The sequence below is a fragment of the Hyperolius riggenbachi genome, chromosome 2 (assembly GCF_040937935.1).
Source record: "Hyperolius riggenbachi isolate aHypRig1 chromosome 2, aHypRig1.pri, whole genome shotgun sequence".
In the NCBI taxonomy this organism is placed as follows: domain Eukaryota; kingdom Metazoa; phylum Chordata; class Amphibia; order Anura; family Hyperoliidae; genus Hyperolius; species Hyperolius riggenbachi.
The window spans coordinates 500,789,728-500,806,314 of NC_090647.1; the positions used below are offsets into that span (position 1 = coordinate 500,789,728).

The 16,587-nt window shown below is 42.3% G+C and overlaps 2 protein-coding genes across 2 annotated transcripts; one reads left to right on the forward strand and one right to left on the reverse strand.

Annotated features, from left to right (window-relative positions):
- Positions 1-1,068: 1,068 nt before the first annotated feature.
- Positions 1,069-4,155, reverse strand: LOC137545254 (mucin-22-like). The gene has a single exon (XM_068266372.1). It carries the CDS (start codon positions 4,153-4,155, stop codon positions 1,069-1,071), a length of 3,087 nt encoding a protein of 1,028 aa, XP_068122473.1.
- Positions 4,156-9,589: 5,434 nt separating this feature from the next.
- On the forward strand, positions 9,590-14,938 carry OLIG2 (oligodendrocyte transcription factor 2). Its single transcript, XM_068266085.1, has 2 exons — positions 9,590-9,662; positions 12,677-14,938. Exon 2 carries the CDS (start codon positions 12,695-12,697, stop codon positions 13,574-13,576), a length of 882 nt encoding a protein of 293 aa, XP_068122186.1. The 5' UTR covers positions 9,590-9,662; positions 12,677-12,694; the 3' UTR covers positions 13,577-14,938.
- The last annotated feature ends 1,649 nt before the right edge of the window (positions 14,939-16,587 follow it).

The following is a 16,587-nucleotide window of genomic DNA, read 5'->3' on the forward strand; positions in this document are numbered from 1 at the left end:
GGAAGGAATGAAGGAAGGAATAAAGGAAGAGGGATGGGTGGATTGTGGGGAGGAAGGAGTGGGAGGAAGGAAGAAAGAAAGAAAGAAGGAGGAAGGGAGGGAGGGATAAAGGAAGGGGACAAGGAGTGCAGCGAATGAGACCATGGGCCTAATTCACTAAGCCAAATAGCATGCCTTATCAGAGATAATACGCCTTATCAAAGTAACTCGCCTTATCAGAGTAACATGGCGAGCGCTACGAACCCACAGGGGCTCAGTGGAGCTCTCGTCATTGCCAATTAGCAGGCATAAGTTCGTAGCGTTTGCTATGATACTCTGATAAGGCGTGTTATATCTGATAAGGCGTGTTAGCTTGGATAATGCATGCTATATTTGTCTTAGTGAATCAAGCCCCAAGGGAGGAAGGAAGAAAGGAAAAAGAATGGGGGGGGGGGGGGGGATAAGGAAGGGGGTATGAGGAAAAGAATCAAGGAAGGAAAGATCAAGAAATGGAAGGAAGCAGGGAGAAAGGAAAGAGGAATGACTGAAGGAAAGGGGGATGTAAGGCTCCAGCCACTACAGATACCAGCAGACAAGGACTGGGAGCCTGCACTGACCACCCTGGACTTTTCTGATGACAACACCACACAGCAGGCCTGTGATAAAATAATCCTGGGGTAGGACTACAAGTCCTAAAATGCTCTGCCTTGGAATGATATTGTTATGCTATCAAGCAATTTGCACATCTTTACATGTTAACGTGTGATAACTTCTGTAGTGTTATCCACCATTTGCACTGCACAGAGTCAGTGGCCCCAGTAGTCAGCAGTGCAGTGTAAGTAACCACAATTTTCACCAGCACATTGTCCATGGCCACAGTGATCAGCGATCACTGGCACAGTGTCAATGGTCACAGTGATCACTAGCATAGCGACTATAACTGCAGAAATCACTGGGACAGGGACACTGGCCTCAGTGATTACCAGCACAGTGTCAGCATCCTCAGTCATAGTGATCACCCACACAGTCACAGTAGCTGCAGAAATCATTGGGAGAGCGTCACTGGCCTTCATGATCATCAGCACAGTGTTAATAGTCACTGTGATCACCAGCAGTGACTGTAGCTGCAGAAATAATTGGGATAGTGTCCCTGGCCCCAGTGATCTCCAGCTCCAGCACAGTGTTGGTAGCCCCAGTGATCACCAGCATAGTGTTGGTGGCTTCAGTGAGCACCAGCACAGTGTTGCTAGCCCCAATGATCAGCAGCACAGTGTTGTTAGCCCCAGTGATCAGCATCACAGTGTTGCTAGCCCCAGTGATCAGCAGCACAGTGTTGCTAGCCCCAGTGATCAGCAGCACAGTGTTGCTAGCCCCAGTGATCAGCAGCACAGTGTTGGTAGCCCCAATGATCAGCAGCACAGTGTTGTTAGCCCCAGTGATCAGCAGCACAGTGTTGCTAGCCCCAGTGATCAGCAGCACAGTGTTGCTAGCCCCAGTGATCAGCAGCACAGTGTTGGTATCCCCAGTGATCAGCAGCACAGTGTTGCTAGCCCCAGTGATCAGCAGCACAGTGTTGGTAGCCCCAATGATCAGCAGCACAGTGTTGTTAGCCCCAGTGATCAGCAGCACAGTGTTGCTAGCCCCAGTGATCAGCAGCACAGTGTTGCTAGCCTCAGTGATCAGCAGCACAGTGTTGGTATCCCCAGTGATCAGCAGCACAGTGTTGTTAGCCCCAGTGATCAGCAGCACAGTGTTGCTAGCCCCAGTGATCAGCAGCACAGTGTTGCTAGCCCCAGTGACCAGCAGCACAGTGTTGTTAGCCCCAGTGATCAGCAGCACAGTGTTGCTAGCCCCAGTGATCAGCAGCACAGTGTTGCTAGCCCCAGTAATCAGCAGCACAGTGTTGCTAGCCCCAGTGATCAGCAGCACAGTGTTGCTAGCCCCAGTGATCAGCAGCTCAGTGTTGCTAGCCCCAGTGATCAGCAGCACAGTGTTGCTAGCCCCAGTGATCAGCAGCACAGTATTGGTAGCCCCAGTGATCAGCAGCACAGTGTTGCTAGCCCCAGTGATCAGCAGCACAGTGTTGTTAGCCCCAGTGATCACTAGCACAGTGTTGGTAGCCCCAGTGATCACCAGCATAGTGTTGGTAGTCCCAGTGATCAGCAGCACAGTGTTGGTAGCCCCAGTGATCAGCAGCACAGTGTTGTTAGCCCCAGTGATCACCAGCACAGTGTTGCTAGCCCCAGTGATCAGCAGCACAGTGTTGCTAGCCCCAGTGATCAGCAGCACAGTGTTGTTAGCCCCAGTGATCAGCAGCACAGTGTTGGTAGCCCCAGTGATAAGCAGCACAGTGTTGGTAGCCCCAGTGATCAGCAGTACAGTGTTGTTAGCCCCAGTGATCAGCAGCACAGTGTTGTTAGCCCCAGTGATCACCAGCACAGTGTTGTTAGCCCCAGTGATCACCAGCACAGTGTTGGTAGCCCCAGTGATCACCAGCATAGTGTTGTTAGCCCCAGTGATCACCAGCACAGTGTTGCTAGCCCCAGTGATCAGCAGCACAGTGTTGGTAGCCCCAGTGATCACCAGCACAGTGTTGATAGCCCCAGTGATTAGCAGCACAGTGTTGGTAGCCCCAGTGATCACCAGCACAGTGTTGATAGCCCCAGTGATTAGCAGCACAGTATTGGTAGCCCCAGTGATCAGCAGCACAGTGTTGCTAGCCCCAGTGATCAGCAGCACAGTATTGTTAGCCCCAGTGATCACCAGCACAGTGTTGGTAGCCCCAGTGATCACCAGCATAGTGTTGGTAGTCCCAGTGATCAGCAGCACAGTGTTGGTAGCCCCAGTGATCAGCAGCACAGTGTTGTTAGCCCCAGTGATCAGCAGCACAGTGTTGCTAGCCCCAGTGATCAGCAGCACAGTGTTGCTAGCCCCAGTGATCAGCAGCACAGTGTTGTTAGCCCCAGTGATCAGCAGCACAGTGTTGGTAGCCCCAGTGATAAGCAGCACAGTGTTGGTAGCCCCAGTGATCAGCAGTACAGTGTTGTTAGCCCCAGTGATCAGCAGCACAGTGTTGTTAGCCCCAGTGATCACCAGCACAGTGTTGTTAGCCCCAGTGATCACCAGCACAGTGTTGGTAGCCCGGGTGATCACCAGCATAGTGTTGTTAGCCCCAGTGATCACCAGCACAGTGTTGCTAGCCCCAGTGATCAGCAGCACAGTGTTGGTAGCCCCAGTGATCACCAGCACAGTGTTGATAGCCCCAGTGATTAGCAGCACAGTGTTGGTAGCCCCAGTGATCACCAGCACAGTGTTGATAGCTCCAGTGATTAGCAGCACAGTATTGGTAGCCCCAGTGATCAGCAGCACAGTGTTGGTAGCCCCAGTGATCAGCAGCGCAGTGTTGGTAGCCCCAGTGATCACCAGCACAGTGTTGATAGCCCCAGTGATCAACATCACAGTGTTGGTAGCCCCAGTGATCAGCAGCACAGTGTTGTTAGCCCCAGTGATCACCAGCACAGTGTTGGTAGCCCCAGTGATCACCAGCATAGTGTTGGTAGTCCCAGTGATCAGCAGCACAGTGTTGGTAGCCCCAGTGATCAGCAGCACAGTGTTGTTAGCCCCAGTGATCAGCAGCACAGTGTTGCTAGCCCCAGTGATCAGCAGCACAGTGTTGCTAGCCCCAGTGATCAGCAGCACAGTGTTGTTAGCCCCAGTGATCAGCAGCACAGTGTTGGTAGCCCCAGTGATAAGCAGCACAGTGTTGGTAGCCCCAGTGATCAGCAGTACAGTGTTGTTAGCCCCAGTGATCAGCAGCACAGTGTTGTTAGCCCCAGTGATCACCAGCACAGTGTTGTTAGCCCCAGTGATCACCAGCACAGTGTTGGTAGCCCCAGTGATCACCAGCATAGTGTTGTTAGCCCCAGTGATCACCAGCACAGTGTTGCTAGCCCCAGTGATCAGCAGCACAGTGTTGGTAGCCCCAGTGATCACCAGCACAGTGTTGATAGCCCCAGTGATTAGCAGCACAGTGTTGGTAGCCCCAGTGATCACCAGCACAGTGTTGATAGCCCCAGTGATTAGCAGCACAGTATTGGTAGCCCCAGTGATCAGCAGCGCAGTGTTGGTAGCCCCAGTGATCACCAGCACAGTGTTGATAGCCCCAGTGATCAACATCACAGTGTTGGTAGCCCCAGTGATCAGCAGCACAGTGTTGGTAGCCCCAGTGATCACCACAACAGTGTCAGTGGATTCAGGGATCACAGTGCCTAACACTTCCACCCAGATGAGGTGATTAGTGACACATATAGCAGCAACTGGACCATCATAAGTCTGACTATTTCCACTTATCACTAATAATATCCTAGACATATTAAATGCCTGATGGGAGGCAGTAGAGCATATGGCCGCAGAATAATATAATACAGCATACTGGGCCAGATTCACAAAGCTTTTCTGTTAAATTATCTCACCTTATTTATTAACCACAATTTATACAATACAATACAATAATACAATACAATAACATTTCTATAGCGCTTTTCTCCCATAGGACTCAAAGCGCTTAGGTTCTCTCAGATTCAGTAGTTGGTAATAGGATGAAGTATTCACACAACAAAAGTTATGTTTCTGCAAAAGCCAAACTGAACAGGTGGGTTTTCGGTCTGGATTTAAACACATACAGGGATGGAGCTGTCCTGGTCTGCTGAGGTAAAGAGTTCCAAAACATAGGAGCAGCATGACAGAAGGCTCTGGGACCAAAAGTTTCCAAGTGGACTCTGGGTATGACTAGATTATTAGAACCTGTGGATCTGAGATTGCAGGGATTGCTACGCAGCTGTAACATTTTTTTCATGTATCCAGGGACCAGATTAATTAGTGTTTAAATGTTAGGTAGCCAGTGAAGGGAGTGCAGGACTGGCGTTATGTGGCAGTGACGGGGTTGGTTGGTTAACAGTCTGGCAGCAGTATTCTGTATCAACTCTAGGCGGTACAAGTCCTTTTTTGGAAGGCCGGTACAAGTCCTTTTTTGGAAGGCCAGTGTAGAGCATTGCAGTAGTCCAGTCGGGATATAATGACTTAACTCATGATTCTCCTCTCCTTATCTAACTTAACTCATGGTTTAACTCTCCTTATCTATCTTAACTCGTGATTTACCTCTCCTTTTCTAACTTAAATCATGGTTTAGCTCTCCTTATCTAACTTATATCATGGTTTAGCTCTCCTTATCTAACATAAAGGAAACCTAAACTGAGAAGGATATGGATTTTTCCTCTTAAAATAATACCAGTTGCCTGACTCTCCTGCTGATCCAGTGTCTCTAATACTTTTAGCCACACCCCCTCAACAAGCATGCAGATCAGGTGCTCTGACTGAAGTCAGACTGGATTAGCTGCATGCTTGTTTCAGGTGTGTGATTCAGCCACTACTTTGGTGAATTAGATCAGCAGGGCTGCCAGGCAACTGGTATTGTTTAAAAGGAAAAATCCATACCCCTCTCAGTTAAGGTTCCCTTTAAATCATGGTTTAGCTCTCCTTATCTAACTTAAATCATGGTTTAGCTCTCCTTATTTGACATAACTCATGATTTAGCTCTCCTTATCTATTTATCTCACAAATTATCTCTCCTAATTTGTTTATCTCATGCATTAGCACTCCTTACAGTTAAGGAGAAAAATAAGTAACCTTTGTGAATCAACCCCTGTGTGATTGTACTTCCCATTCTACTTCATAAACAATATAAGTAATAATAAAAATTAATATTACTAGTTCTGTTTTTATAGATAGACCGAGACTTTTTATTTATTAATGACCTAGTAGATGCAGTAGTGAGCAATGTTGCTATTTTTGCAGATGATACAAAATTGTGCAGAATCATCAACTCTCAGGAAGATAGTGTCATATTGCAACAGGATCTGGATAGGATGGCTATATGGGCACATACATGGCAGATGAAATTCAATGTTGACAAATGTAAAGTCTTGCATTTTGGACGTACTAATGGTCTAGCACCATACAAAATAAATGGGATACAGTTGGGGACATCAAACTTGGAGAAGGACTTAGGAGTACTCATTGACAACAAGTTAAATAATCGTACTCAATGCCAAGCAGCTGCAGATAAAGCTAACAAAATTTTGGGATGCATTAAAAGGGAAATAAAAACTCGAGATGCTAGCATAATATTGCCCCTGTTTAACTCTCTAGTAAGGCCACATCTGCAATATGGAATTCAGTTCTGGGCACCACATTACAAAAAAGATATTGCAGTTTTAGAGCAGGTGCAGAGACGAGCAACAAAATTGATATGTGGGATGGAAGGTCTCGCTTATCAAGAAAGGTTATATAAACTGGGTTTATTTAGTCTAGAGAAAAGACGCCTTAGAGGGGATCTAATTAACATGTATAAATACATCAGAGGGCAATATAATAGCTTGGCGGATGAGCTTTTTGTCTCTAGGCATTCTCAAAGGACTAGAGGACATGATCTGCGCATGGAGGAAAAACGTTTTAGCCATTCATTTAGGAAAGGGTTCTTTACAGTAAGAGTGATTAAGATGTGGAATGCATTGCCACAGGAAGTCGTTATGGCAAACTCTATACCTGCATTTAAAGGGGGCTTAGATGCTTTCCTTGTGTTGAAAGACATCCATGGCTACAATTACTAGGTAATGCCTAATGATGTTGATCCAGGGATTTTATCTGATTGCCATCTGGAGTCGGGAAGGAATTTTTCCCTTTAGGGGCTAATTGGACCATGCCTTGTAAGGGTTTTTTCGCCTTCCTCTGGATCAACAGGGATATGTGAGGGAGCAGGCTGGTGTTGTACTTTATACTGGTTGAACGCGATGGACGTATGTCTTTTTTTAACCAAAATAACTATGTAACTATGTAACTTTGTTGTTTTAAATACAATTAGAATTATACTCACAGTAATACTAATGACCATGATTAAGGTAATAATGAAAATATTAATGAGGTAATAAATAATTTTGTAAAAAGTTATTGAAAATGTTATGCTATTATCAGTAAATGTAAGATGCGTCATTGTTTGTGTGTGTCAGTGTGTGCGCCTGTGTGTTTGTCAGTGCGTGTGTATTTGTGTGTGCCAGTGTGTGTGTCAGTGTGTGTGTGTCTGTGTGTGTACCAGACTGTGTGTGTACCAGACTGTGTGGGTGTGTGTGTGTGTCAGTGTGTGTGTGTGTCAGTGCATGTGTGAGTGTGTGTGTGTCAGTGCATGCGTGTGTTTGTGTGTCAGTGCATGTGTGTGTGTGTGTGTGTGTGTGTGTCAGTGTGTGTGTGTGTCAGTGCATGTGTGAGTGTGTGTGTGTCAGTGCATGCGTGTGTTTGTGTGTCAGTGCATGTGTGTGCGTGTGTGTTTGTCAGTACGTGTGTATTTGTGTGTGCCAGTGTGTGTGTGCCAGACTGTGTGTGTTTGTATCAGTGCATGCGAGTGTGTGTCAGTCCATGTGTATGTGAGTGTGTGTGTGTGTGTCAGTGCATGTGTGTGTGAGTGTGTGTGTCAGTGCATGTGTGTGTGAGTGTGTGTGTGTGTCAGTGCATGTGTGTGTGTGAGTGTGTGTGTGTCAGTGCGTGTGTGTATGTGTGTCAGTGCATGTGTGTGTGAGTGTGTGTGTCAGTGCATGTGTGTGTGAGTGTGTGTGTGTGTGTGTCAGTGCGTGTGTGTGTGAGTGTGTGTGTGTGTGTGTGTGTGTGTGTGTGAGTGTGTGTGTGTGTCAGTGCATGTGTGTGTGTGTGTGTGAGTGTGTGTGTGTGTCAGTGCGTGTGTGTATGTGTGTCAGTGCATGTGTGTGTGAGTGTGTGTGTCAGTGCATGTGTGTGTGAGTGTGTGTGTGTGTGTGTCAGTGCGTGTGTGTGTGAGTGTGTGTGTGTGTGTGTGTGTGTGTGTGTGTGTGTGTGTGTGTGTGTGTGCGCACGCACATCTGTGTCTTTTCCAGCTTCATCCCAATCAAGAAGTGATACAATCCCATCTCCTAATAACTATATAATTAACTCAGAATTTGCTAATCAGTTTTCCTAATCCTTCCTGATCTATGCTATCCTCCTATATTTCTTTAATTCACTTTTAAATACAATTAATCCCTACTTACATTGCTCAATAATTTCTCATGATAGCTGTTATTATCTGCCTGCTGAATGCTCAGTTTTATCTGGCTCAGCAGTGCACAGTCAAATAAACATATAGAATAATATCTATAAGAATAAATAAATAAGATTGCAGCTTTCAATATTAGTGATTTAACATGGCCTGATTGTAAGATCTTTTATTGCCCTTGCGATGGGGGAGCGTACCGCACGGCGACGTAATGCGGTATATGTACAAGGGCCCTCAAACTACTGGCTACATGCCTTCCTATATTAATGAGAATAGAACATAAAATGATTGTTTTAACACAAGCACATCATAGTTTTTAACATAATCTAGGAAAAAAGTAAATTATAATAACAATTATAATTATTATTCTCCACTATCTCAATGGGATATAAAAAAATATGATTACAAATAGTATTACTATTATTTTATTTGTATTATTACTTGTATTGCTATTATCATCATTATTATTTAATATCTCAACAAAATAAAATAAAATAAAAATAATAATAATCACTATTATTATAATTATTATTATTATTTTGTTGATATATGAAATTATAATAAACATAATACTTACCAAACAACAACAATAATAATAATAATAATAATAATAATAATAATAATAATAATAATAATAATAATAATAATAATAATAATAATAATATGGTTATTATTATTATTATTGTTGTTGTTAATATTATTATTATTATTTCATTGCGATATTAAATGATAATAAACTTAATAATACTTGTAATTATCATTATAATTATTATTTACTGCCTTCATTTATTTATTTATTCATGTATGTATTTTCCTTCTGTATCATTCAAATTCAAATTTAAAAAAATCATTAAAATTTTTTACAAAAATCACTTTTTTCTTGTTTTCTTATTCATTTATTTGTAGATGTTTATTTTGAAGGAATAACTGTCATCCTATGTACAGTCTTCTGTCTCCAGAAGTGGGTGGGTGGCTGCTGTGGCCCTTGATATTCTCATCCCATATGATGATGGTGTCCTGCCAGGGGGCACATTGCCCGAGCTGGACAGGAATGGTGAGCACAGTTGTCTCTCTGGCAGTCCTGTACTGGCCCTGGAGTTAAGTGGCGGAGTAAGGGCGCATTGTGCCCCTGAGTGTTTGCTCTGGGGCACAGATAGCCTGATGTTTGCACAATCCATTAAGCTCTCGCAGGGATGGACCCAGTGGAGTACTTTCTGCCTTGCTGCAATGTTGCTTTTCAAAAAAACAGTTATTGTTGTGCAGAGGGGCTGCGAGGTCCTCTGTCTCCCCCCAGCTGTCATTGGCTGCTGCCCTGGCACAAAGCTGGAAGAGCAGCCTGGATGTTGCCTCTCATTCAGCCTGGTGATGTCACACTCCCTCCTCTCCCTGATTGGCTGCCAGCGCCCCCCATCCCGGACAATGACATTGTTCTCCCTAGTCTCAGTATAAAGGCAGAGCTCACAGGGAAGGTGCTGCTAATCACTGTGTCAACAGAAGAGAGGAGAGATATTGTGGAAGTACTGCTGCTGCGCAAACCACCGAGCTGGCCACCTCTTCCAACAGACAAGTAAGTGGCAGCACTGTCCCCAGGTCCACCCTGTCCCACAGTGCACTGCAGAGGATGGGGTGGGGGGGGGGGAGAAGCAGGAGAAGGTTAATCAAGGCTTGGACCCTCAGTTGCAAACTTAGGAGGGATGAGGGGATTAAGGGATCAGTGGATGAGGAATGGATAGGTAAGTAATTAGTAATAGAGCGAGAGAGAGAAAGGAATCTCCAGGTAGACAGATAGAGGGAGAGAGTTGGAAGGATAATATTATTGTGTCTTATTCTGACAGTCAAAATACTTTTCTTACATAACTTTTGCAATAGTCAGATTTTTTATCTAAACTTTCGTTATGATGCCATTCTGTAGTTACTGTTGATGTTTTCATATTTACTTATTATACTATATAACTGTTGTAACCATGCGACTTATGTCACCAATGACCATTACTATCCATTGCTGTTATTTTCATTTCTGGGATAATATCCACCTGATAATGATCAATGTGCAGGACGTCACAGAGAACGCATGCGTTAGCATTGGAGATGATTGCTTGGCTATTGAATAATGAAAGGTTTCATGTAAATTCCTAGCTATTTACGACGTGAATGGTAGAGTTGTATCCAGTCGCCTGTCACCGGCACACATTATTATAAAGAACAAATACTGGTCAGTCAGCCATAGTCACTACAGAATATCAATATAATAGAATAACTGTCTATCATAATATAATGCAGTGGCTATAATAGGGAAGCTATGATGTTGTATGTAACAAACTTTATAATGGAAGATATACACCATTAAATGTATAATATAATGTTATACAAGGCAAGGAGGAAGGTAATACAGATGCTAAACTCTGGAAATAACTTTTTCTTTTAATGAAATATAGGACTAGCTAAATAAAAGCTGTTATTTAATAGTGCTATAAAAAAAAGCAATCATTTCAAAAGGCACTAAATGCAGCATATTGTTTTACATTTTCATTTATTGTATGACGAAAAGGTAATGATGGACACATATTCGCTGGTGTTACCAGACAGCTTTGGGTACCAAAAGTGTAATGTAAGGTAGTTACATAGTTATTTGGATTGAAACAAAAAACAACATACGTTCATGGAAGATTAAAGAGTAAGGAAAAGGAATGAAAGACATATAGTAACACTACCTATATATGCATTTACTTATTACAACGCAGATAGGTAGGTAGATAGATAGATAGATAGATAGATAGATAGATAGATAGATAGATAGATAATTAGATTATAGTTGTAACATAGAGAGAGATACGGTAGACAGATAATTAGTAGATGGATAGATAGATAGATAGATAGATAGATAGATAGATAGATAGATAGATAGATAGATAGATAGATAGATAGATAATGTGGATATAGATAAAAAGATGATGTCAGTCTGATTTTGGGGTGTAAATTCTGTACACAGTTTTGTGTCGTGTCTCATTCTGACATTCAAATAAAGTTTTAACATTTTTTATCTAAAGTTTAGTAAAGCTGCCAGGAGGATTCTATTCTACTGAACGTTCAGGAGGGTTTTACTGGAAATGTTAGAGTTAATATCATTTTTACTACTACTACTAATATTATTATTATTTTGCTATTGTTGTTTTCATCCACATTAAGTATAAGTTAATATAATTTTTACAACTATTATCATTATTATTATTATTATTTTGCTATTGTTGTTTTCATCCACATTAAGTATAATATATAACTGCGGTCACTTACATTGTAGCTATACAACTATTGTTACTATTAGAACTTTTTTCATTCTAATTTTTGGAATAACCAACCGATAATGATAAATGTGGCAAACGTCACAGAGAACGCATGCTGTAGATTTGGAGATGATTGGCTATTGAATAATGAGGGGTTACATTTAAATTCATAGTTATTACGCACATGAACAATAAGGTTGTATCCAGCCGCCTGTCACTGCTACACATTATAATACAGACGAGCCAATACTGAGCAGACAGTTGTAGATTCACTACTGAATATAGACATATAGGTTTACTTTGTATAATAATATAATACAGTGCCTATGCAAGTCTTTCAGACTGTAATACAAAAGTTATCACACTTTATTATAATGCAAGGTTCAGACCAATAAATGTATTACATAAGGTTGTACAAATTAAGCAGTAAGATAATATAGCCACTATACTCTAGAAATACACTTTTTTTATAAGTAAGATGTGGCACTGACTAAATAGAAGCTGCCATGCTGGATTATTATTTAAAAATGCTAAGTAATAGTACTTTCAACAGGCATTAAATACAGCATAAAGTAAAGAAGATTTACTATTATATTATGTAACAAGAAAGTTATGGTGGGCACATGCAGGTAGTCACAGACTTACAAACATCCCACTTACGAACGACCAGATGATACAAGCAGCCTAAAAATGTGAAATTGGTTTCTGTGGAAACATTTTTTTTTTTTTTTTTTCAAAAATACCTTGTAGTTTTTGAGAAAATCAATCTAAAACTTGTCAATGAAAAAAAGGCATTTTGCTGCAGTACACTGAGGACACAGGGGGACAGTGGGTGACATAGTTGGGGGACAGTGGGAGACACTGAAGGCACAGGGGAACAGAGGTGACACAGAGATGAGATGGGGAGAGAGATGGCGCAGTGTTTCCACTTATGGACACAGATTTAGGTTAAGAACGAACCTGCAGTCCCTATCTCATTCGTTAACCAGGACTTACCTGTATTTTCCGGTGTGACCAAACAGAAGTGGTTACCGCCAGAGTTCTAAAATAAGGTACAGATGATATGAAAGATGAGAAGGTAATAATGAATGAAATACATTAAGTAACACTATTTCTATCCATATAATTACAAAGAGAACAGGTAGCCAGACAGAAACATTTGTAGATAAGATAAATCATTTAACTTTCCATGTAAATTGCATATATGTGTAGTATGTACATTGCCTACTTAGAAGCAGTGTAGATCTTGTATTCCACCTCCTCATTGTTCCCGTATAACTGTGTCCCTTCTGCCCGCCAGGTAACCCTCAGATTCCGCATGGATTCGGATGCCAGCCTGGGCTCCAGCCGGGCCTCTTCCCCAGAGGTGGACGATCTCTTCTTGCACTCGCGGAAAGGAGGTGGCTTCTCTGCGGCAGTGTCCTCTTCCACCATGAGTGACTCCCCTGCAGAGCTGAGTGCCGAACTGCGGAACGCCATGGCTATGGCAGCGGCCGCAGGGGACAAGCTAGGCGCCTTCAAGGCAGCAGCGGCCGCAGCTGCTGCTGTGGCTGCAAAGAAGGACAAGAAGCAGATGAATGAGAATGAACTCCAGTCACTGAGGCTGAAAATCAACAGTCGGGAAAGGAAGAGGATGCATGATCTGAACATCGCCATGGATGGCCTCAGGGAGGTCATGCCCTATGCCCATGGACCATCGGTTCGCAAATTATCCAAGATCGCTACTCTACTGCTAGCCCGAAACTATATCTTGATGTTGACCAACTCCTTGGAGGAGATGAAGAGGCTAGTCAGCGAGATCTATGGAGGGCATCATCACCACGCAGCAGCCGCCGCAGCCGCTGCTGCCGCTGCCTACCACCCCTCAGCCTGTGGGGGAATGGGCCATGGCTCTCCCTTAACTGGTCACCCAGTTGCTCATCCTGTTCATCATCCACTACTACCATCCACTGCTGCCTCTCTCACCACCTCTAGCCTCTCTGCTGCTGTAAGGGCAGCTCCACCACCCCCACCACCTCCTCCTGCCCCTCCATCCTCCCATCACGGGCTCCTCAAGTCCCCCAGCCCCAGTGCTCTAGGAGGGGGTTTCCCACACTGGAGCGGCATGCCTTGTCCCTGCAGCATGTGTCAGATGCCCTCTGCAGCTCATCACCATGTCAGCGGTGCCAGCTTATCGAGGCTCAGCACCGATGCCAAATGACTTTTCCTAGACAGGTACTCTTCAGAGCTTCCAACGAACTCATGGGACTAAACTGCTGAATAGAGGATTGCTGTAGCAGGCCAGAAAATCAGTTGTAAACCAGGATAGACCCCATGTATCGGAACCACATTTAGGACAGATAAAGAAGTGGTAAAGGACAGGGAAAGACCTAGAAAGAAAGCCAGTTTGGGTTCAGATTGTTCGCTTCAATGCTGGCAGAGAGGTTCACGTTTTTATCAATATTGGGGAGAAATCCATGGCTGTTCTAAGAGAATAGAAGCATTCTTGCTTCTAGCTTAACTTTGTAAAGCTTATAGATACACACACACATATATTATTATGGCACAATTTTATGGCGGGTACATTGCAGATGGGTCCAAGTCCATGGGGATTTTGTGGAGGCCACCTGGTTACTGTTTTATGTCTCCAAAATTCCAAGCTACAAAACTGTTTGGAATCAATATTTAAAATCAATGCTATATATAAATTAACTGAACTCAATAAAAACAGCACAGGCCGGTTTTGTGTCCCCCCCCCCCCCCCCTTTTTTTTCTCATTACAGATACTAATTTCTGTTTAACGGTTCTTTATGGGTTATGAGGCATAGTTAACAATAGAGTTGCATCAAGCTTAAGCTGCATCAACTGCCGCAAGCCCCAGCCTCCGAGTTGGTTGTAGGAAATTTGTGACAGCCTTGATATGGCTGTCCTTTACATCTGTCACTAGATTTTGATGAATAGAGCAACTGAAACTAACGCTAAATTCTGCCAGATCTCAGATCTTCACTGTGCATCTGTAAAAAGAACACCTACATAATCTGCTTCCTTGCAGCGTTTACAAAAATTCCTATTTTTGTTTTTGATTGCAATTTTTTTTTTCATGTTTGTCCCCCTGCATGCTTTGCTGTTGCAAGATGTAGTTTCAATCCGGTCTCAGCATCATTTTGCCCTGGCTGTCTCTGTCATCAGTTTAATAGATGCCCCCCGATGAGATCCTGATTGCAGGCAATGGAGACAATGACCAAATGGGAACAATGCCTACTGGGCTTGCAATAGAGAGGTGCACAGAGGCAGCTGGGAGGGCTACACACACTATTTTTATCTAGCAGCTTGTGAAATAAAATAAGAGAAACATCAAAGGGGCCCTTCAAAAATGGAGTCTGCAAAGGGGATCAAGGATTCAGTGCTGTAAAAAAAAAAAAAGATTGACCATTCATGGGGACCACCCAGAGTTTGAATCTCCATGGCCAAAAACTGTTCCCCAAACTGCGATGTTCGCAAATTTCTCCCCTCCTCCCCTCCTCTGCCACTATACACCAACCCCTTCCAATTGTTTTACTGTAACTTACCAACTTTTTTTTTTTTTTTTTAGAGTGATTTTTAAAAATTCTTAGCACACAGCAGATCATTTTTGTCTCTTTAAAACAAAAAAAAACTTTGTAAATATATAAATATATATCTATATTCTATTTAACATCTTTCATGGTACTTTTTTGTGGTTGATTAATAACACACCATAAAGGGTGATTTACTAAAGTATGTATTATTAAGGGCATCTGCACAATTTTTGCTTGGCGAAATACCTATATTTTTCATTGTATCTTAATTGGTGTGAATGGGGAGGAAAAAAAGAGAAATATTTTGAATTCTTTGAATTTTTTGGGGGGGGAAATATATCAAGGAGGGAAAATGTTTTTAGTAAATCACCCTATACTTTTATATTTTTTCTCTTGAAAATTGTTCATGGTGGTTTGAGTCAAGCCGTTGCCCAAAAGTAAAAAGAAAAGAAAAATAACGTTTCTATTGTACATTTATTTTGTAAATAGGGTGATAAAAATGGAACATATTCTTGTAAACATGAAAAATGATACATTGCAGATCATAGTGGTAATGTTGTAAATTGCAGTTTTCCCCCTGATAACACACAAGTTACTGAGCATTACAACTAGCATGTAGAACTACAAGAACTACAGAGCTCTGCTGACTGCTGTCTAAGTGGGCTGAAGGGCACTTGTCTAATTTCACACTTTTCTGTATCACTGCCTGCTTTGCCTTCGCTCACTGCCTCTTTGCCCCTGCTCACTGCCTGCCTTGCCTCTCTACAATTTTTCTGAACACTGCCTGACCCACAAAAAAAAAGTCTGGTCACCTGTTTATTTTTGTATAAAACAAAGAAAATGCTAAAATATTTATTACTTTATTTGGTTAAGACAGAAAAATGTTTGATGAAATAAGATTTAAATAAATGATTTTTAAGAAAATAATTTTTGTGTTTCTTTGAAGCGAGTAGCTACTAAATCAGCCTGTTTCACACTGAAAACTGTCTTCAGCATGCAGGAAGAGTGAGTGTGAGAGGGCTGGTGCACATCAAGAGCGCTTCTAAGCGCTTTTCAAATCGCCAGCGCTTTGAGAAGTGATTGGCTAATGTTACCCTATGAGGGTTTTCCAACAGCAGCTGTGTGATTTAGCGTTTGCTGCATGTAAAATTTCTTGGAGCGATTCATCTTGAATGTATGAGCAAAAATATTCATTCATTCATTCAAAAATCCCTCTGAAAATCACTTCACAAAATCGCAAATCACTAGCTAACGATTGCTATTGCGATTTTGGTGTGCGCTATCCCAGAGAGAGAGAATGGGCCATTATGTAATTCACTTTTTCTCCTAGGGGATATTTTCATAGCTTACCATAAAATGCAGTTGAAGCCACCAACAAGCAAGAAAATAATCAAAATAAATTTGATAGTACTTTTTCACCAACTTTTGGGTCCCTTTTCAGTTGTAAAATGCTGAAAGTTCAGTTTAAAGAGAAAAATCTAAATGATCTCCTAGGAGAAAATGCAGGCGAAAAAATATATTGCATATGGGCCAATTATTCTAGATGTAATTTACTTGTATTCATTTATGATTTGAAGAATTGCAAAGAACGTTGTCAAGAAATTAAATAATTTAACAAAACAAAATATGTGGGTGAAATGAATATTTAACTAAAAATTGAATTTTAAATTTAACA